Source organism: Schistocerca gregaria, chromosome 7 (assembly GCF_023897955.1).
Source record: "Schistocerca gregaria isolate iqSchGreg1 chromosome 7, iqSchGreg1.2, whole genome shotgun sequence".
NCBI classification, from domain to species: Eukaryota; Metazoa; Arthropoda; class Insecta; order Orthoptera; family Acrididae; genus Schistocerca; species Schistocerca gregaria.
Genome location: NC_064926.1, coordinates 109,921,306 through 109,945,282, shown reverse-complemented (window position 1 = coordinate 109,945,282; position 23,977 = coordinate 109,921,306). Strand labels below are relative to the sequence as shown.

General features: G+C 41.1%; 1 protein-coding gene across 2 annotated transcripts in view; it reads right to left on the bottom strand.

Moving 5' to 3' along the window:
- Nucleotides 1–17,286, bottom strand: part of LOC126281679 (myogenesis-regulating glycosidase-like) — a 210,356-nt gene extending 193,070 nt beyond the window's left edge. The window contains exon 1 of one of the 2 annotated variants that reach the window (XR_007551295.1): nucleotides 17,040–17,243. Coding sequence is in view for 1 of the 2 variants with exons in the window: in XM_049980844.1 (XP_049836801.1) it covers nucleotides 17,040–17,055 (16 nt within the window). In the remaining variant the exon portion in view is untranslated. Of the gene's footprint in view, nucleotides 1–17,039 lie in introns of both variants that reach the window. The other variant, XM_049980844.1, reaches the window with a different exon arrangement.
- Between the last annotated feature and the right edge of the window lie 6,691 nt (nucleotides 17,287–23,977).

The following is a 23,977-nucleotide window of genomic DNA, read 5'->3' as shown; positions in this document are numbered from 1 at the left end:
ACCAAATGAATGCATCTTGAATACTTCTTATTTTGTCAATACCTCTATATTTATTTAATAAATAGTTTTGTATTTTGCCAATAATTTTATTTAAATGTTGACTGGCAGTGCTATTAATTAGCTGTGGTAATTAAAAGTGGTCGGTCACACGTGTTAGCAGACACCACAGCTGAAAAGAGAACCTGAATAGAAAGCCAAAAAACGCTTATGTCAAGAAAGCACAAATAATTGTTAAGATAATAATTAATGACAATGTGTTGTCATTTTTCACGAGTGCATTTGCGCAAGGTTACTGGCTTATTTATTTATGGACAAACTAATGCTTACGTTTATTGTGAATGGTTTGGGTGTGACTGAAAGTTTATAAGATTTCTTTATTTAAATAGTCTCATAATTTATTAGTTTTGCGCGGGAAAATGGTCATCTGGAGCTAGATCACGTCTTTAGAGCTTAATGACGACCTATGTTTGTCGGTGAGACCTTCAATGAACGGAAAAGTAGCGGAACACTACGGGCGTCAAGTAAAAACTGAAACGTTTGGAGGGAAGAGCTCAGAGGAGCGATTCTGAACACTTGGTCTCGAGTGCTGAAGGGAGGAAGATCAGTCTATGGTAACGAATGGTACTCGATAGTGTAGGTGATTGATTCTTGACGGTGAAAGGCCGCTTCTATAACTTCTGAAGAGAGTTTCGAGAGGTCTGAATGAGCTTCCGTTTAATATTTTAACTGAGAATAGACAGTATATCAGTTGTTATTCTTTGTATCACATGTGTTAATTTGCAAATCATCATGTTGAACTATAAACAGTTTTGAGCTGGTAAATCTTCCGTGTATTGTGATCACGCAATGGGCAATAAATGGATTGTTTGGTTCGGGGATTTTGCTACCATTCTCGTAACGCTTTCAAAGTAACTTTACTGCACTTGAATGCGGTATTTTTTTATTTGTACTTTAAGTGACTTTCGAAGAACCATTTCCCGCTTATTCGAGATATCTGTTCAAGAACAGACAGTATTCAATGTTTCTCTGTCGTCTGCATCAACTACAGATGTTAGAATGAAACCATTGTTATTACATTATTAATTATCTCTTTTTCTGTGTATTTTATTAGTTCGCAATTCTAGACAGTGCATAGGCTATTTGACTGCGGCATCACAGCTGCAGGTTATCATTTGCAGTAAATTAGCTGCGGGTCGTGAAAGCAGACGTGCGCGTCTCGTTCCTATGACTACATCGGACCGTGCTTTTTAAAACAGAATCGCACAAAACCCAACTACTTAAAGTATGAGTTACTGAAGGTAAAGAGGCAATGGATTTGCTCATACGGAATGCTGTTTGGAAGAGCAACTACGCAAGCAGTTACCGCTAGTACTATCACAGAATACATCATAAAATTTTCACCAATCGACCATTAAAATCAAATAATTTGCATTTACTAATTGAGTGACTGTAATGCTTCGTTAATAATATCAGTTTCTTATGGTTTACAAAATTATCTTTCGTGAATAAATTACATTACGCAGAATGTATAACAATAACAGATACGCTAGAATTAAATTATGTAACTTGCTAGTCATTAAATTAATCTCAGTTTCAGGCAATTATATAAAAACCGTTTTAGAAAACTCTTAGGTGTTATCTGTCTTTGAACAAAGACAGTACCTTGACTGTCAGAGTAGGTAACTGTACAAAGTGCCGCAGTCTTGACGGAGATACGGTCAGTTTAAGGAAGGCAACATTGTTTTCGTCTGGGATATAAATAACGCAGCGCTCATGTAGCCATTTCTGGAGAGGCAGTGATTATCACTTTTTTTTATCAGTCTACTGACTGGTTTGATGCGGCCCGCCACGAATTCCTTTCGTGTGCCAACCTCTTCATCTCAGAGTAGCACTTGCAACATACGTCGCTCAATTATTTGCTTGACGTATTCCAATCTCTGTCTTCCTCTGCAGTTTTTGCCCTCTACAGCTCCCTCTAGTACCATGGAAGTCATTCCCTCATGTCTTAGCAGATGTCCTATCATCCTGTCCCGTCTCCTCATCAGTGTTTTCCACATATTCCTTTCCTCTCCGATTCTGCGTAGAACCTCCTCATTCCTTACCTTATCAGTCCACCTAATTTTCAACATTCGTCTATAGCACCACATCTCAAATGCTTCGATTCTCTTCTGTTCCGGTTTTCCCACAGTCCATGTTTCACTACCATACAATGCTGTACTCCAGACGTACATCCTCAGAAATTTATTCCTCAAATTAAGGCCGGTATTTGATATGAGTAGACTTCTCTTGGCCAGAAATGCCTTTTTTGCCATAGCGAGTATGCTTTTGATGTCCTCTTTGCTCCGTCCGTCATTGGTTATTTTACTGCCTAGGTAGCAGAATTCCTTAACTTCATTGACTTCGTGACCAACAATCCTGATGTTAAGTTTCTCGCTGTTCTCATTTCTGCTACTTCTCATTACCTTCGTCTTTCTCCGATTTACTCTCAAACCATACTGTGTACTCATTAGACTGATCATTCCGTTCAGCAGATCATTTAATTCTTCTTCACTTTCACTCAGGATAGCAATGTCATCAGCGAATCGTATCATTGATATCCTTTCACCTTGTATTTTAATTCCATTCCTGAACCTTTCTTTTATTCCCATCATTGCTTCCTCGATGTACAGATTGAAGAGTAGGGGCCTTTCGCGTTGTCTTACACCCTTCTTAATACGAGCACTTCGTTCGTGATCGTCCACTCTTATTATTCTCTCTTGGTTGTTGTACATATTGTATATGACCCGTCTCCCCTATAGCTTACCCCTACTTTTTTCAGTATCTCGAACAGCTTGCACCATTTTATATTGTCGAACGCTTTTTCCAGGTCGACAAATCTTATGAGCGTGTCTTGATTTTTCTTTAGCCTTGCTTCCATTATTAGCCGTAACGTCAGACTTGCCTCTCTCGTGCCTTTACTTTTCCTAAAGCCAAACTGATCGTCACCTAGCGCATTCTCAATTTTCTTTTCCATTCTTCTGTATATTATTCTTGTAAGCAGCTTCGATGCATGAGCTGTTAAGCTCTTGTCAGCACTTGTCAGCTCTTGCCGTCTTCGGAATTGTGTGGATGACGCTTTTCCGAAAGTCAGATGGTATGTCGCCACACTCATATATTCTACACGCCAACGTGAATAGTCGTTTTGTTGCTTCTTCCCCTAATGATTTTAGAAATTCTGATGGAATGTTATCTATCCCTTCTGCCTTATTTGACCATAAGTCCTCCAAAGCTCTTTTAAATTCCGATTGTAATACTGGATCCCCTATCTCTTCTAAATCGACTCCTGTTTCTTCTTCTATCACATCAGACGAATCTCCACCCTCATAGAGGCTTTCAATGTATTCTTTCCACCTATCTGCTCCCTCCTCTGCATTTAACAGTGGAATTCCCGTTGTACTCTTTATGTTACCACCGTTGTCTTTAATGTCACCAAAGGTTGTTTTGACTTTCCTGTATGCTGAGTCTGTCCTTCCGACAATCATATCTTTTTCGATGTCTTCACATTTTTCGTGCAGCCATTTCGTCTTAGCTTCCCTGCACTTCCTATTTATTTCATTCCTCAGCGACTTGTATTTCTGTATTCCTGATTTTCCCGGAACATGTTTGTACTTCCTCCTTTCATCAATCAACTGAAGTATTTCTTCTGTTACCCATGGTTTCTTAGCAGCTACCTTCTTTGTACCTATGTTTTCCTTCCCAACTTCTGTGATGGCCCTTTTTAGAGACGTCCATTCCTCTTCAACTGTACTGCCTACTGCGCTATTCCTTATTGCTGTATCTAAAGAGTTAGAGAACTTCAAACGTATCTCGTTGTTCCTTAGAACTTCCGTATCCCACTTCTTTGCGTATTGATTCTTCCTGACTAATGTCTTGAACTTCAGCCTACTCTTCATCACTACTATATTGTGATCTGAGTCGATATCTGCTCCTGGGTACGCCTTACAATCCAATATCTGATTTCGGAATCTCTGTCTGACCATGATGTAATCTAATTGAAATCTTCCCGTACCTCCCGGCCTTTTCCAGGTATATCTCCTCCTCTTGTGATTCTTGAACAGGGTATTCGCTATTACTAAATGAAGCATGTTACAGAACTCACTTCGTCTTTCTCCTCTTTCATTCCTTGTCCCATGCCCATATTCTCCTGTAACCTTTTCTCCTACTCCTTCCCCTACAACTGCATTCCAGTCGCCCATGACTATTAGATTTTCGTCCCCCTTTACATACTGCATTACCCTTTCAATATCCTCATACACTTTCTCTATCTGTTTATCTTCAGCTTGTGACGTCGGCATGTATACCTGAACTATCGTTGTCGGTGTTGGTCTGCTGTCGATTCTGATTAGAACAACCCGGTCACTGAACTGTTCACAGTAACACACCCTCTTCTCTAACTTCCTATTCATAGCGAATCCTACACCTGTTATACCATTTTCTGCTGCTGTTGATATTACCAGATACTCATCTGACCAGAAATCCTTGTCTTCCTTCCACTTCACTTCACTGACCCCTACTATATCTAGATTGAGCCTTTGCATTTCCCTTTTCAGATTTTATAGTTTCTCTACGACGATCAAGCTACTGACATTCCAAGGCCGGACTCGTAGAACATTATCCTTTCGTTGATTATTCAATCTTTTTCTCATGGTAACCTCCCCCTTGGCAGTCCCCTCCCGGGGATCCGAATGGGGGACTATTCCGGAATCTTTTGCCAATGGAGAGATCATCATGACACTTCTTCAACTACAGGCCACATATCCTGTGGATACACGTTACGTGTCTTTAATGAAGTGGTTTCCATTGCCTTCTGCATCCTCATGTCGTTGATCATTGCTGATTCTTCCACCTTTAGGGGCAATTTCCCACCCCTAGGACAAGAGAGTGCCCTGAATCTCTATCCGCTCCTCCGCCCTCTTTGACAAGGCCGTTGGCAGAATGAGGCTGACTTCTTATGCCGGAAGTTTTCGGCTGCCAATGCTGATTATTTATCAAAATTTAGGCTGTGGCGGGGATCGAACCCGGGACCGAAGACGTTTTTGATTATGAATCAAAGACGATACCCCCCCTTTTCTTTTAATCTCGTTTTGTTCGTTGTATCTGCTCGAGGCGGACGTCGCAAGACACCCGTTTCAGTTCGTCATTGATCTATTAACTGAATTTTTTTTATTACAGTGGGTAGCTAACCCGCTGACCGAACACGCTGAGTTACCGTGCCGGCTCCCTAGACCACAACACAATATCATAAAAAGTGCAGCTCACCTTGAAACTTCCAGTTGATGTGAGAGTGGCGGAAGAAGAGCTTGCTGTTTTTGAGTAATGTTGGGTCTGACCAGGAGACAGGGTTACTGACAAGCATTCTAAATCATAGAAAAGATCCTGAAGATGTTACAAGTCTTTTTTTTTACTAGTTGTCACCCATAGCATAAGAACTTTGAAGACTGGGAGGCCAAAGCATTTATACATTCCGGGAAGTTCCGAAGCAGTATCACAGTACAAGGCATAGGGTACAAGAAAGTGACCAAGAAAATTGTGAGAACAGGAAAAAGATTTTAGTGCTCGTTAGTAGTCTCGAGAGTGTAATCTCAGAACTTGTTCAGAATTCCTTGAGAAATGGTAATTAGTATTTTAAGTCAACTAAGGGGCGCTTTGATGTCAACTATGATTTAGGCTCGTTGGGGAATGATCTCGGAAAAGAAGATCATGCAATTATAGTAGAAGATACAGGTAACAATTTGGAGTGTAGCCTTAATTATGTAACTGTGGATGACCTCAGGCAGATTTCTGAGTACGCTCTTCAGACTAGTGATATAATAGTCATTAGATGAAGCGTTCTGTGGAACAATTTTATGCAGGGCTTGGAAAATCTTTCAGGGAGAATGTCGTTCCCATATATATGTGTGATTGATGCACCATCATCCACTCAGTCACATCGTACATGGCACTGTATTGCATCTGAACGCTTCTGGCAAGAGGCTACTTGCATTACTAATTGCCAGAAGAACCAGTGTGACCAAACCAGTATCCATCATAGCTCAGTGATTTCCTGTCTTTCTCCATACCTTCGGTCGAAGCTGCAGAATAAATAAAATTGCAGTTGAACAGTTAATGGTACCACGAAATGCTGCAGCTTCAAGAAAGCCAAAGACATTGAACGAAATGCATTTAATGTCTTCCACCAAAACATAAGTAGCCTCATAAATAAAAAATTAACTTCTCATATCTCATCAGGACAATGAAAAGGCAGACGCAATTTCAGCAGTCTTGTACCTCTCAGAACATCATGTGGAAATCACTGTAAACGATTTATCTTCATGAGCAAAGCTGACTTCGTACAACTGTAGGACTAATACAAGCAGAGGGGAAGTGGCTAAACATAAACAAAGCGGAAGTAATACAGCCAAAGCGCCTAAAGCACAAGTTCCACACTGCCAGAAACGTGATACGTAAAGATATTGAGAGCACTGGTGCAAATTACAGTATTTCATATATAAAATTCTGTAAAAAATGCGCAACCTTAGTCAGCGTGATACATTAACATTTTAATGTAATTCATACATTTAAAATGTCTGTCAAATATATAACGTGTGTAATGTACAATATTTCTACATCTAATATTTCTGTGAAAAGCACATAAGCTTCATCACTAACAATTAATGTTCATGTCAAGATTCACTATGTTATTTCCACATCTGTTTTAACTACCAAGTAGCTAACTTACGTTAATGCGTTATCTACTCATGTAGAACAACTGTCAGAAATACGCAATCTTCATCAACAACATACACACAGAATGTTTATGTCAATGTTGTTTCTACGTCCGTAGTATTTGTCAAAAAGCAGAAAGGTTGTAACTTACAGTATTTTCATAACAGTATTATTTATGAAAAATATGTATTTATAGAAAACATGTGTCTTGTAACATGTGAAGTTGTTTATTACGTTAAATAGATGTTGGTGAGATCCAGCGCTCTAGCAGAGCCGAGTCAGGAGCAGCACCAGCACCAGCAGATTACCATTTGTACATAGGTTGTATACAACGTTCGGTTTAGTGTTAGTCTGGCTTATTTCTGAATAGAAGTGAAATGCGACTTATTATTTCGCTGTTTTTAGTAGTGCTTTTAATTTCTATTATAAGTTTTCATATATTTCGATCGTTTGTGTCGAGTTGTTTCAATTCCCTCCATCAGGGTCACATTACCTGTGGTTCACACAATAATTGACTAGCGATGGACAAGGACTGTGCATGTTTTGTATGGATGTAGGTCGGATTGTTCAACGTCCATAAAGACCGGCTAGCAGTGTTGGTCACGACCAACAGGCTTTCAGTTGCTTCCTGGGCTGAGGTGACATTTCGGCACCCGAGACGAATGCCTTGACTCCTCTGGAGACTTTAGAGACGCCTGGATCCCTGATGCGATTGCGTCATCCAGCTCGCAAGCATCACAACATTTACCTTTCGTTGATTGGCGCACAGTGGCGGTGTCGCCAACCTTTGGGCCGATGGTGAAAATGGCCCTTGGTTTCATGGCTGCCCCTTTTGTGTCGCAAACAGGTCTGAGGTATTTCCTGCTGCTGAAGGTACATCGGAGCCAGAACTGGACACCTCGCCTGTTGGGACTGCGGGCGACCTTCCTGAGAAGTGTGGACAGGCGCCAAGGGTAATTACTTGTCACTGGGAGTTCCAAAGTTAGGCACTTTATGGAGCCATTCACTAAAATAGTGGCCGTGCTGGGAAATAACGCCAATGTCCACTCTGTTTGCCTGCTTGGGGGGCATAGATGTCATCCTAGATGTGGAAGAGGCTCTACTGGGCTCCGAGTCAACGCACTAGGTGTACCTGCCTGCAAATCGTCGCCCGTGTTGGCCTGACTGACGGTTGCCGCATGGGTTCAGAGGACATCCTTGGTTCCTACAGGTGCCTCGTTGTTTTTCTGTGGACAACTAACCTCGTCCGTAGTACAGAAGCACAGCTATCGTTTTGCAGCATCGTTTCCAGAACTGATCGTAGTCCTCTGGTCTGGAACTGAGTAGGAAGCCCAGACCAGACATTCGCACGATTCTGAAATGGTATCAGATGCAAACTGGTTGACCTAGGCTATCGAGTCGGGAATTGTACGTTTCCCCTTTTTTTAGGTCAGCCATGCACTACACGCAGGAAACGGCTACTACGATAGCCATGTACATGTGACATGCCCACAGGGCATTTTAGGATAAAGAAATCCCTCCACACGCCCGATAAGACGCCTCCTCAGAATATATCGGAGGAGGAAAACCTCAATATAGTATTCGTTAACTGTAGGAGTGTCTGTAGAAAGGCTCCAGAAGTAATCTCAGTAACAGGAGCAATGCGTAGTTAGTACCAGGGTAAGATAGTTGGCTGAAAACAGATGCCGATAGCAATGAAATTATTTCTCAACAAGATGTATATCGGAAAGATAGATTGAACACTGGTGGTGGAGGTACGCTTAGAGCTATAAAAAATAGTGCGATTAGAACAAATTCCGAACGCGAGATAATTTTGGTGAAGGAAAGTGTTAAAGGTGAATCAAATATGGTCATCAGATACTTCTATAGACCATGTGTCCTCTGGCGGAGAAGTTAAGGGAAACTTGGAGAATGTCTCGCGTAAATTTCCTGGGAATGTTATACTTTTAGGAGGAGATTTTAACTTACCCACTATAGACTGAGAGACTGAAGTGATAAGGTCGCGAAGAGATTTTTCTAAGCGCTTCAGCCGAATATTATCTTGAGCAGTTAACTAGAGAACCGCCTCGTGAGGATATGTTAAACCTGTTGGTGACAAACAGATACGAACCGTAAGACTTGGCCTAAAACCGGGCATCAAAGCTCGTAAGGCCGTTACATCACAAACTACGGTTGGAAATCGAACAACAAAAAAAGGCAGGAAAATCGTTCTGCTCCGGAAGAACGTCAAGAGACAGATTTCATATTACCTAAGCGGCCAGCAGAAATTTTATCTCCAGCGCTCCAACGTTGAGTATCAACGGATAAAGTTCAAGAGCACTGCACAATACGCTTTAGACAGGTATGTGCCGAACAAAGTTGTGAGGGGTGGAAAAGATCCGCTGTGGTCGGGCAGACTAGGAAAACTGCTAAGAAAGCAAAGAGAGCTTCACTTAAAATTAAAACATACCCAGACTCTCAAAGAGAGACAAAATTGATCGAACACAACATTTGTATAAGCAAGGCTATGTGTGAAGCGTTGCACGAATTCGAAATTAAAATTCTGCCGACCAACTTTACAGAAAACGGGTCGAAGCCATCTATCCGCTATGTGACTGTGACAGCATTGAAACAGAGGACGACACAGAAAAGGTCGATATACTAAGTATCTTTTTCCAGACTTGTTTCATAGAATAAGATCTTACCGTAGTACCTGCTTTAAATTGTTGCACGGACAACAAAATGGCTGATATAGAAATAATTGACCATGATAAAAGCGGTGGCTGGTTTTTATTTTACAAGTTACTATTCCTTTCTTTAGGGGCTGTGATTTTTGATATTTTGTCTAAACCAGCAAGGTAAAACAGAGGCCACTACTTCCACCACATCAAGTGGATTTAGTGCTCTCGTACTCACACTGAGCCGTGAACATTTCCCAGTTTATCAATAGGGAATAACTGAAAATGATCATTACTATTATCGGTGCCATGCGTGCAATGGTCGTGCCAGGCGCGCGATATTGAATCTTTATACTATCGTTAATGGCGCGAGACTTGCACGACCTTATAGCAACTGTTATAGTTCCGCATTATTCTGTTACACTAGGGGTGATTTCACGCAATGAAATATAGAGAATGTGAGATTAAAGGACTCATTTATTAAATAGTTAAAAATTAAACAATAATACGACCAAATGGGGGTGGGGGCGAAGAAAGATTCGAATTCAGCAGCCTGCACCAACGTACGTTCATAACGAGACACGATAACAGGAGGAAAGGAATGTTAGTAACGATCGCCGTATTATCAAATAGAATCACATTTAGTAAAGGAAGGGGTTGCAGGTATGCAACGACCACCACCATGAATCAGCCAAAGACTAAGAACGATGCTACTGTGCGTGAATCGCTAGGTAGCCTCCCGTACTAAAGGAATAAAACCCGCAAGACGCGAAACCATTCACAATGACCTATGAGGTTCCCTTTGGGCAGCAGGACGCGAATCTACAGTGCACGCCGGCGCTCATGCTTACCGAACTTCGTCTCCTGGAAGCAGCACCTCCGGCTTCAGGCACGGGCACTCTAGAACTGACTACTGCCCCCTTGTCCATTATCCACCAGCGGAGGGCGGCTGGCGCCTACCCGCGAAAAACGGGCGCGCACCTGAAGTGGCCAATCAGAGGGCCGGAACCTCACAGGGAGGCGACTTCGCGACGTTAAAATCGAGCAGAAATAGCGGTTACAAGGTTGGTAAGGCAGGTTGGGGAACAGGAGAAACTTTGGGCACGTGCCACGTACTACCCTGGCGATCGGAAAAGTGATGGAAAACTGGAAGCTACTAGGAAGACTGCTGCCCTCGCCCATAAATAAAGAAAATTTCCAACTCCAAGCTCCTCTCACAGATCAGCGTAAGACAACCTGTGAAAATCGTCAAATAAATCAGGCAACCCACAGGAATTATTAATATCGCCTGAATTATTATTTTACCGAATACCAGAATGCTGGGATTAGAGATATGAAATATGAGCACTGAATGGTGAATGAAGTGCACGTCTTTCAGCGGGTTACCAGAATGCTGGGATTAGAGATATGAAATACGAGCACTGAATGGTGAATGAAGTGCACGTCTTTCAGCGGGACGGAAAAGCAACTGAAAATGCTCAACAGATGGAATACCACTGGTGCTGTCAGTGAGATAGGAATGCAACTGAAATAACTAATCCGAGGGAGGGCCACTGAACCTAACAGGATGCCAGTTCCATTCTACACAGAGTATGCGGAAGAACTTGCCGCTCCTCTAGCATCAGTGTACAGTGCGTCTTTGGAGGAGCGAACTGCCCCTGATGACTGGAAAAACATTTTTAATTTCCGTTGCTAGAACGGGCCACCGAACAAACGCAAAAAACCACAGGCTTATGTCTGTAACGTCTGTCAGCTGCATAATTTTGAAACATGTTTCATACTCGCATGTTGTGACGTTTCTGGAGGCCGAAAAACTCCTCTGTAGGAACCAATATCAGTTCCGAAAGCAACGATCGTGTGAAACCCGGCTGGCTGTGTTCGTCTTCTAGACCCAGAAAGCAGCAAATGCACGGATCCTGACGGATGCCGTGTTTCCTGACTTCCAGCAGGTATTTCATACCATACTGTACTATCATCTAAAGAACAAAATACGAGTGTACGCAATATCACATCAATTGAGTGACGTGATCGAAAAGTTTCTAGCAAACTGAAAACAGCATGTCATTCTGAACGGAGAGAAGTTTTCGTACGTAAAAGTAAATTCGGACATGCCGCAGGGCCATTAGTTTTCACAAGATATATAAATGACCTAGTTAATACCGCCGGAAAATCCATGAAGATTTTGGTGGATGAGGCTGTCGTATACAGAGGTACTGCGACTGTAGAAAACGTAGCTATATGCTGGAAGACCTGCAGAAGATCGATTCTAGGTGCGGGGAATGACAGTTGACCCGCAATAAATAAATGCTAAGTAATGCAAACATAACAGAAAGACCACTTATTTTATGACTACATAATTGCAGAACAGTCACTGGAAGCAATGACTTCCATAGGTTACTAGCAGCATGCATACGGAGAGATCAAAAATGGTACAACTACATAAAATTAATTGTGACTAAGGCAGATGCCAGACTGAGGTTCATCGGAATAGTCCTCAGGATATGTAGTTCAGCAACAAAGAGCCGCGCGGGGTAGCCGAGCGGTGTAGGGCGCCTTGTCTTGGTCCTCGCGGTTACCAACGTCGGAGGTTCGAGTGTGTATGTTGTGTGTGTGTATGTTGTCCTTAGTGTAGGTTAATTTAGATTAGATTAAGTAGTGCGTAAGCCTAGGTCCCGATGACCTCAGCAGTTTGGTTCCATAAGACCTTACGACAAATTTCCAATCAACAAACGAAGGGGCCTACAAAACACTCGTTCAACCAACACTTGAATATTGCTCGTCAGTGTAGCATCCATATTAGAAATAACAGACAGAAGAAGGAAAAGATCCAAAGAGGTGCACCGCATTTCCTTACAGGTTCATTTATTAAGCGTCACAGAGACGGTCAACTAACTCAGGTTGCATACGCTGGAAGAGAGGCATTCTGAATCATGTTGTGGTTTGTTATTAAAGTTCTGAAAGCGTATATTTATAGAAGAGTTAACGTATATGCTCGTTCCTCCTACTGATATCTCACGAAAAGTCCATGCAGATGAAATTAGAAAGGCTCAAGTTCACACGTAGGTTATGCCAGCAATCGTTCTTCCAGTAAAACATTCACGACTAGAACAGGACAGTTGTACAATTAAACTGGGCCACACATCTCAAGGTGACTTGCGGAATACATATATTAGAAAGGACAGGCGCATATATTGATCATTCCTTGCTACTGTAGTGTTATCTTGAAGCTGCGAGAAAGGACAGGCGCTCCAAGGCGAGGAAGCAGAGACGATGCTGAGGGCAGACGAAACTAGGAGAGATATTGTTATATGAAATAAACCGTAAGGGCAGAGCCCTGCGAAAATGCAGACGCCCCCAGACGGTTTCCCAGGGCTCCAATGAGTTAACATGTAACTTTATATGTCGTCTAGACGCTCTGGTAGGTTGCCAGCGTAGAACTTTGTAACCAACAGGCACGCACTAGCGTATAAAGCCCGCTTGATACCAGCCTTGAGAACAGCAACGTCAGTGGGCTCACAAAGGTTAGAAAGAGAGCGAAAACGCCGAAACCTGTTGACCTAGCAGTCCCTCCCTACTCCGGGGAGCCCGAGGGGCGGGGCTAAATGACGTATAACAATAATGTTGCAAGCCTTATTTGGCAGAGCAGTTACGTTTGCCTTTCACCTAAACAATGTTGATACCAAATACGAACTTAGTGCAGCTGTATTAACATCCCCGTCATAGAAGCAGTAGAGGGGACCTAACTAAGCCGTGATTGGCAAGCGCCTGCGAGAGACCTGCGGATTGGTGGGTGGCTTTAAGTGGGAGAAGCAGTGCCCCCACGGGAGCCTTTAAAACCCCTAGACCGCTTTCTGGCGGAGTTCTCAGACGATGTGGGCGCCGAATCTGCATCCGTCACTCCAGCGTCGGTCCAGCTCCGCATCTGCTCTCTGACTTGGAGTGCCTCAGTGAACAGTGTCACATTCAGTATGTTTTGTTTTGCTACTACGTTGTTGCCTTAAGATGCTGCTAGTGTTTGCTACTGTGGTTAACATCCACTCCTGGGATCTCTGCACTGGCTTGTGTTGTAACAGTGTTATTCGTGCTTTTTCTAACCCTAGAACTACCCTCCAGTGTATTAGTTAGTCCTGTCTGGAATAAACAACTATTTTAAAACCCTGTTTGTCCAAGAGTCTCCACAACGAGTTCCCTAGCGAGTCTCATTTCTAGTAAATGCCTGTACCAGTGTTGGCTCAGACAGAATAAAACAGTCAAATGCCATTACAGTGAATTGCCCTTCTGCCTTCTTCTCTGTACCCCTCGAGAGCGCAGACTGACCAGTAACCCCTTTTCTCCCTCTCCCATCTACGTCAGGACACGACAAGATGCAGATGTAGAACTTACCGGTGAAACTACACTTGTCATCTCGCGTAGACCGATTATCGTACCACATTTGGTGTAAGGTGCAATGTTACTCCAAAGTAAACATTTGAACGACTAAATGGTCTGTATTATTCTCCCATAACTGTACAAAAGTTATCGAAAGTAATATATCTGTTAAGCTACGGCAAGAAAAAAGGGAATAAGTGTGAGATAGTGTTAATAGTTTCATGCTTCTTTACCTCCTCTGCATTACTGCAGATGACGTGTCACTGAGCACATTTGTACTGTGCATGCAGTACACGTGAGGTGCCTAGTTGTTTCCACTGTCCTCTGTGGAATACATAAGTTCTTGTACACTTCACTAACTTGCTGTCTTCATGATGATGATGTCCCCAGCGCAGAAAACAGCACTCAGATCGTGGACTATTTTTCTTGAGACTGAAATTAACTTCTTAAGGAACTGCTGCTACGAATAAACTGTAACTCATTTGGGATGCCACTCGCGTTTTTATTGGTATAGACACGATAAACTATTCTTGATCACAACGTATTGAACATATCTTTCCTCAGTCATTATATCTGGCTAAAATAACATGAAATACATCCTGCCACCGACAACATGTCTGTCTACTGGAGAATGAAATTACATGAATCAAATACTGCTATTACAGCCAACATGTCCGTACCTATCGACGGTCGGAACTGCAGTAAATAAAATTGCATGAAACAAATACTGCTATAACAGACAACTGGAACGGTCAGAACTGGAGAGCGCGACTGCCCGAGACACTTCGCGCGCCAAGCCAGCAAGGCGTGACCCGAACGTCACCGAAGTGCATCGGCTGTAATATCGTCAGTCTTTTGTTTTAGTAATACTTTGATTTTAACAATTTTGAAATGACTGACTGATAGCTGCCTGTTGAGAGATGTTTGTTTAAAAAATGAAGTAATTTGGATGACAGGTTTAATTAATAATAGCAACTAAAGTTTAACGTTTTGGCGCCATACCGCCGAACCGGTCTTCCTCACGGGAATGGTACCGAATCAAACATCTGTCACCGGTACCTCATCCCACATTGCGTCATCTCTATGTTTCTTATTTCTCCACTGCACCGGGAAGAGCTTCCTGCAGCCTAATATGATGGCTGAATAAGCCAGAAATATTACAAAGCTTACAGTGTTATTTACGCATGGAAAATGTCCGTCAGAAATAGGTAATGTATGTAACTTACAGTATTCCTACATCTGTATTATTATAAAAATATATATAAATACACACAGGCAGTGGTTATATAAAAGTTACTACTGCCTAAATAGTCTGTGCTATTCATCTGTAGAAGATATGTTAGAAAAATTTTTTCAGTAACTGGAAGAATTCTGTTATTGCGTAGCTCACACTAGACGCTCAAAACTCTCACAATTAAGTGCCAAAATGGTATATCAGTGTCCAGATTGTTTGTCTTACGCAACTATAAAGCATATATAAGCGAAAACAATGCGACGCCTTCCGGAAGCGTGCAGTTACTGTGTAACTACATTTGACAGCTAATGCATAACTGTGGACATACAAATTAAGTACCACAATGACATTTCCTTGTCTAAATTGTTATCTAACATTACATGTGGCTAAAAATGTGCTGCAGTAACATTTGACAGTTCGTCTTTGATTTTGATGAGGCTATGTTAAAAAAAAAATGAGCTGACCACATACCAGAATGAGATTTGCACCCTGCAGTGGAGTGTGCGCTGATATTAAACTTCCTGGTGGATTAAAACTGCCAGACGAGACTAGAACTCGGCACTCTTGCCTTCCGCTTGCATGTGCTCTACCATCTGAGCTACGGAAGCACGACTCACGACCCGTCCTCACAGCTTCAGTTGTGCCAGTACCAGATTACGTGCCAAGAGTTAAACATGGTGCGGTTTAGGCAATGATTTTCGAATCAATACTATGGTACTGATGGGACTCATGGTTGCTCTGCAAGCTCGAATACTGCCAAGGTTTATGCGACGATTTGGCTGATCAGATGCACGCTGTGGTGCAACGTTTGTTCGTCAAGGTTGATACTGTGTTCAAAGACGACGGAGCCGCTGTTCAAACAGCCTTTGTGTCTGCTTAGGAGAGAACGTCGTGTGTTTTCTATCGACCTTCTTCATGATTACCTGTACTTGCCACTGTTTTGCACATACTATCGTATAAGATTCCATGTTTTTATCCATTCCGACTGGAAGCCGATTCAAATGCCGTTTCCCTGAACCGTATTAGTTATAGTAATATGTTGTGATCTGATGTTTCTATTTGTTTATCTACCCCTTTACAAAAGACTATTATGGCAGCAGTCAAATTTTGCGACTTAAAGCGGAAGGACAATGACTTCAGAAAACGAGTAAATCTCACATAGGTTAAACAAGTGCCAGTCGATGGACTTGCACCAGAGGTTTAATGTATCTTCACTTCGGTAATCTGTGTATTCGATTCATTAGATGATTCACAATTACGTAAGTTTTCATTTAAAATGATGATGGATGCTACCACACCTCCTGCGGCATATCAGACAGTCAGCAGCTGCTCTACGTGCGCGTAATTGCAGTTCTTTGCCCTACGAATAGAAGCCAGGGCCACTCCGCTTGCTAATTGCTCGATTGCCTGGTCAGGCACCGAACTACCAAATAACAGCGCGCGTCTGCCTGTGCTGCCGGTTCCCGTTTTCTCCGTCAGATGACAGAGCCACAGCGCCCGCTTTGTGCTGCCACCACAGGCCGAGTGAGAAACTACTACAGCCGCCTAACAGCAGCCGACATATACGTCACCGTCCTACTTATAAAACTTCGTACGGTCTTCCGACATACTGATTTTACGTTACGCATTATTTTAGTTTCAAAGTATTTCTCCCTCTGTAAGCTTGCTTCAAAAGTAATTGTCTTTCATCTAGAAGTTTTGTTTCCAAGTTGTTACCTTAATTTACGTCCCATATAAGCCTTACAACCTGCGTTTAATGCGTTAGATTTCGCGAAAATATTTTGCTCTGGAAATAAACAGCACCTACACCGCTTTATGCCGTTACTCTGAATGCTGTTTTAGTATGCTTGGTCTTTTAAAAACTGCAAGACGCGCCACACATGCGAGTCAGTAGCGTGATGTTTGTTGAGGTACTTTTACCTGCACACAATGTTACGAGCTTTAAAAACCTCAGATGTTACAAACATGCAACTATAGTTGATAAAGTGTCCTGGGAATTATTACTGTTATGTATGTAGCAAAGCATGAACACTTACTTGAAGAATTCCACATACACCACCGCAGCAGTTTCTGTGACAGTCACCAGAAAAACACATCAAGCACGAAACTTTTCACGAAGAATTGGCATTCACATGTAGATCATTGTTTTAACTCAATCCTGTGACAATTAATCACGCACTTGACGGGTTTTTACTGCGAAGATCCGCAGTAAAGTCGCTGTCTTCCGAGAGAGCACTCACTGCTCGTCTGCACGGTTCCGCTAGAAGAGCGGGACCTTGAGTGCACGGTGGATCAATGTGAAACTCGTTACATGTTAGACGGAACCAAGTATTTTGTTGGGCCTGGTCGAAGGTCGTGTGCAGATACGACATCAACCAGTAGAACGTCTGCTCGAAACATGGACCCAGACACTAACGTAAGACTGTGGGCGCAGTGTTATGATAACTGGAGACCTTCACTTGGACTTACGATGTATTACGGTAGTAATCTAAAACGCTATGACTGTTTATAAGGTCTTGTACGATACAGCACAGTGACGTTAGGAATGACTTCTGCATAAACTCAGTTCCCTTTGTTTCACAAATAAAGGAAATTAAATAGGGGTAATGCACGGAGACGAACCTCGGCCTTCCCCACTAAAGTACGTGTCATGGTTTGTACCATCATCCAGTGCATCTTAAGTAAGCTGACTGAAATGAGCTGAAGCCCTTTCGTATTACTGAATCTTATTTTTCGGGATGCAGCCTGTGACTTTTCTGGATGAGTATTATCAATCAAGTCTTTGTGGGCAGCACCTGTAAAATATCTGGCTGAATATTTGGCCCTTCCAAACAGTCATCTGCAATTAAAGTTTGCAAGTTAATTGATAATGGGGAAGGAGGGCCAATATTTCGTTAAAAAAATAAAACTAAAAATACTACAAATGAAAGCGTCCTGTTGGGCCGTTGTCTGGCATTACAGAACAGACGAGGAAGACTGCGAACGAGGAGAATAATCTCAACGGCAGTGAAGGTTGAAGAGTACATGTTACAAAAAGGGATTAAACTCCAGATGCGTCTGCTCCCTGTAATGGTTTTCTTGGCTTCTGTTTAAAAGTTGTTTCGATGCTGTGTACGTGTTATTGTTAAATGTATGAAAATGTAGCTGCAAGAATAGGTATTATTTTCAAGAAATAAATAATCTGATAATTCTCATTTATGTGATGCTGAGCCCTACTATAATGAATTACTTTGTCATACCTTATCACAAGAAATAAATATTGAAATGCTGTTTCAATAATTCAGTACGTGATTATTAAAATGTACGCACCAATTAATTAATATATCACATCACAACCTCTACCCATAAAAACACTGATGTCGTAAATATTTTTATTTAAAGTAACTGATAAACTATTCTGAGAAAAATAAATCTTACGCACCAGCCATAAAAATTATTTCGTGTATGTAAGGTCTAAGATTTTATTGAATGTTATATTCACTGTTAGAATAGGAAAATAATAAATTCCTATGCGTTCTTGTCCTCGGAGTTCAAGTATTGTAACATCGGTTGAAAGAATTAATGTCTGATTATTTCTCCACTTTGAAATTGCCGCTCCATACGCTCACCTAATGGCGGCAGAAAAAGCACAGTGTGGACTGCTGCGGGCACAAAACTTACAACATTCATAGTTGGTTATCTACTTACAAATGAAAGTCCGTACACCAGAATTCCACTTAGTAAATTGTATGTTATTTTTTTTCTTTTGATAACTTATGACCACCTTTTACAATATGTAAAAGAACAGACCTCAGCTTATCTTCGATCTCATCCGCTTCATAGATCGTAGAGAACAACACAAGAAGGAAAAAATATCACAAACAAAACAACGCCAATGCATTCTTTTAGTGGTATTATCTTTCGTTCTATGAATATTCTTTGTAGGAAACTAGTTATAAAAATAACAAAACGTATCGTTGTTATGTCAAACTATGATAACAAGTTTTTTCTTAGATCTCACAAATAAGCTTAAAATTATTTCTGGAAAAATATTCATTGCTTCATAAATCCCGTGGACTGTCGCATGCACTGGCGATACAAAATACTGGCGCTGACGTTACATCCCGCAACAGATGGCATTCTAGTCAAGGCTTGGCGGCCATGTTAGGAGCGACAGTTCTAATGAATTCTAGAACTACTATCTTACAATGTTAACTTCTGTAATGTAAACACGCATTCCCCAGGTACTTTCAGTAACCAAGCACTATGGAAGCAAATGCGAAAGAAATCTTCCCAGGCCTAAATTAAAAGGCGGATCGGCCAGTGCAGTAAACAATGTATTTGAGTCATTGAATTCTTGAGAGCTAAAACCAACATAAAAGGCTAAGAAAGAATCATAGGCTTCTGGTAATGGGTATTCTAAAATGCTACGGAGACCTAAATATTTATTTGGTACATTAACCATCAACACACTTTTAAAAGTAGGAAAAATTGAAGCGGCTCACTAAAATCATTGACGAATAGAACACATTAATTTAGCGTCTACAAGAAACAAGATTCAAAGATGTACACATTATGAAGCTCGAGAATTGTGGGATTTATAAATGCGAAGCGAAAACTTGTAATGCACGTTTACTACACTGCTAATGATGACATGTGGAAAGATAACACATACATTAAATGTCGCTCATGCAGCAAGAATGGAAAATGTTTTTGCGAACTGCTAGAATCGGAAGTGCTACAAAATTTCAGAAAATGATCATGAAATTAAAGGGGAAGACATAAGTACACAAATTTGCGAAGAGAAATGTTTTAACCAAATAATTGCGAACTTTCCAGCATACAAACGAACAAATAAAAGTCGCAAAATATAGAAAAGACTGTGTCTGTCAAAAGAGATTGATGTCTGCAAAATATAATTGGTTGCCCTGCAAACAGAAATCCTTGAAGTCGCCGAACTCGGGAATGCCAAACAGACCAGGTGGCAATATCAATGTAAAATCAAAAAAATCATTATCAATGTGAAGGATAAAATAGGGACAAATATCAAAACAGGACATAATTTGACAAGTGTCAAGATGCAGTTCATGTCTGCAAATCGGTTAAACCTTGAGAAAAAAGGATAGAAAGATTATATTTAGAAAATATAATAACGAAGGACTCCACTTACAACTCCGAGACACAGTTGTCCGAACTTGGGAAGAAACGAAGGCCGAGGCGATTAAGATTTCTGAAGAAACAGCTGTTACGAGGAGAACTAAGAATCGCGAATGGCGGAAGCATAAGTGTCAGAAACCTCCGACAAAACGAAAGAAGATATGACAAGAGTGGCATAGAACAACAAATGAAATTCGTTTGAAGAATTTCGGGACGTTCGACGAGAAACTGCAAAGTGATAAAAATGGTTAAGCCTGTAATAAAACTCAACTCCGTCAAACAGAAAAATAATTTCAGAAAATAAAGAAACGGAGACTCCCGCAGAGTGGTTAAAGAGGTATTACCTCTCCAGGGATGACCCCTAAATCTTTGGTTTTGGAAATAAAATTGAAAGTTAGGTTTATACAGAAAAACAAAGTGCATTATTAGCTAAATATTTCGAGGCACTATTAAACTGAGACGAACCAGAAGCGAGATTTCACATCTCGACTACTAAAGTAAAGTTTTGCGAACTAAGGCCACTAGATAAGAAAACTTATAGGAATGATTCAAGACACGAAAAACAACAAAACATCAAGTGAAGATGACCCCGTTGCACTGTTATGGAACTGGCTGACGGACATCTACTGTAAACGAAGAATGCGGAATATATGGTTTGGGAAGAATTAACAGATGATTGAAAGTGCGCTTTAATTTATGCTTTACATAAGAGAGGACATAAAACTGATGCCAGTAACTACAGAAGAGTATCACTGTTACCAGTTAACTGGCTGGGGAAAAAGGTAGACGAAAAACTCAGAGAGTATCGAGGTATATTTCGGATGGCAACGTCATACATATGTGGAGCAGACCCTGAGACGTAAGCTCACAATACAAAAGAGAGTAGCAGATGCAAGCCCTTTCTCGCAGGGTTTGTGGACTTTAAAAGACACACAACTCAGTTGGCAGATGACCTCTGTTTGAAATATTAGAAGAGCTTTCTGTGGTTGATAAAACAACAAGTACAATTCGACAAACACTAGGCAACAAAAGCTGTAATCTTAAATTTTTAGGAGAGATGTGTAAAGCCTCTAAGGTGTGAGTAAGTGCTAGACAAGGACACTGTCTATCCCATATTTTATTGTACTGTGTCCTTAAAAATTGGATTTCCATAAAGATAATATGATCTGAGAAATCTTAAAAGTGAGTATTTAACTTCCACTGATAATGTCACAATACGATCAGGAGACATAGCAATGGCAACAAGAAAATTCAACATGTAGAAACGAACTGCTCAGAAAAAGCAAATCTTCATATATTTTACGAAAAGTAGAACATATGGCAAATATAAAAAGTTCTCCAAATTTCATGAACACAGATGCAGGAGAATTAAGATGGTCAACAAAGTTCTGTCTCTGTGAGATAATACAACAGAACGGCCGTAAAGAAGGGACTAATCAACTGACGACAAGGAATATGGAAATGGCCTTTCAGGAGACTAAAGATGTGTACAATAAGACCTTTGTATCCTCTCAGGCAACAGAACAGCATACTGTTAAGTTAATAAAACCAGAATATCTATCCGCAGCTCATGGAAGAAAAGAGAAGAAAGCCCTAAAAATTATTAAGGTCAATAAAATACAAATGCCGACAAAAAAGTAATGAAGATCCATACAAGAAAAGTGAGCAAGGAATGTAACAATGAGATAACCTAGAAATCTGTTTTGTGGTCTTCTGTAACGGAAGAATCAAAACAAAATATGCAATGGAGCATCACAAACAGGAAAAATTTCCCAGGTACAAGTATATCTGAGAAATCAAAAGTGATCCATCTGAAAGAGATAAAGATTGAAGAACATGAACAAAGATAGGTTTCGAAAGAACGTGATGTATTCCACTCTACCAAGGAATGCAAGAAATGAAACTGCAGCAATGTGACTAGAAGATCGGAAACAACAGCACCCTGACTGAATGAAATTTCTTTCGAGGACAAACCGGAAATCAAATCAGAGTTAAATACTTAGTTGGACCACAGAAAACCAAATACAGTAAAAGAAAACTGAAAACAGCTGCTTCTCTTGTCTATTCTAACTGTACCAAAAGTATCCTCAATCGCCTACAATTTTTTTTTATGAGAATTTGTTGTAGTATTCTTCCTCGTTTACGAACGAAACTGAAGATACAAAAAAAAAAAAAAAAAAACCACGCTGTCTCGTTGTGAAATTTCTTCTGTGGTCTGCGATTCGTAACTGAAAGACTGCACGCACTGAAGGCGATGTAGACACGGGACTGCTACGAGTTTTGTCACATGCTACAGCGAAGACTCGCATACATATACCTCTCCCTTCTCCTACAGCCAACACAACGTGGTCTAATTGATCATGCGTATTAGCAAATATTGATCAAGTAGATCCAAGATCTGTAGTGCTATGTCTTGCCGTGGCAAGAGACTATAATGATCAGCAATGTTTCGATTACTATTTTGACTTTTTGTTTGGAATTCAGTTTTGATACATCGCTGCATTCTCTAGCCCATTACAGTTCACGTGACAGTGAATAAAAATCGTATCTGTCTGATCACGGAAAATATGTGTCGCGGTTATTCGATGACGGGGAAACGGCAGCAGAGTGACAAGTGCGATTTGAGTGCTCATCAAAATACAATTTTTGGCGAATTTTTTGACTCTACTATTTTTCCCTCTGTTTCATGTGTAGGATTATGTTTTTGGACGTTTAGTGATTGCCACATTCGATGTTTACCTGTACAATGAATATCCGACATTGTTATCTAGGTCTGACTTTTGTTTACATACTGCATGCTTGCTCGTAACGCCCTGTTGACATCCGCGGGCATCTTGTATTCTTATCTTTTGGTGTGAATAGCCGCCTTTGTGTCTTCTTCCTCATCACAAAAGAGTGAAGATTCAAAGTCTCCGCGTTGCGTTTAGAAAATACTGATTTTGCGTTGGGTACGACCACTGTCTAACGTTGTGCTTCAGCACGTGCGTCTGCCGTTACTGAACACGCGACCTTAGTGTGAACTCACCGCAGGTTACATTCTTTTATAGTGACATATTACAAACATGTATGTATGTATGTACGTATGTATGTATGTACGTTCCACACGTCCTCCTAAACCACTGGACCGATTTCAACCAAATTTCGTATTCTTACTCCCTGGAGAGAATCACTCGGCATGGGTTTCGAAAAAGATGGTCGTGTGAAACCCAGCTCGCGCTATTCGTCCACGAGACTCAGAGGGCCATAGACACATGGTTCACAAGTAGATGCCGTGTTCTTTGACTTTCGCAAGGCGTTCGATACAGTTCCCCACAGTCGTTTAATGAACAAAGTAAGAGCTTATGCACTATGAGATCAATTGTGTGATCGGATTGAAGAGTCCCTAGATAAAAGAACACAGCATGTTATTCACAATGGAGAGAAGTATTCCGAAGTAAGAGTGATTTCAGGTGTGCCGCAGGGGAGTGTCATAAGACAGTTGCTATTCAAAATATACATAAATGACCTTGTGGATGACATCAGAAGTTCAGTGAGGCTTTTTGCAGATGATGCTATGGTGTATCGAGAGGTTGTAACAATGAAAAATTGTACTGAAGTGCAGGAGGATCTGCAGCGAATTGACGCATGGTCCAGGGAATGGCAAAAGAATCTCAAAGTAGACAAGTGTAATGTGCTGCGAATACATGGAAAGATAGATCCCTTATCATTTCGCTACAAAATAGGAGGTCAGCAACTGGAAGCAGTTAATTCCATACATTATCTGGGAGTACGCATTAGGAGTGATTTAAAATGGAATGATCATATAAAGTTGATCGTCGATAAAGCAGATGCCAGACTG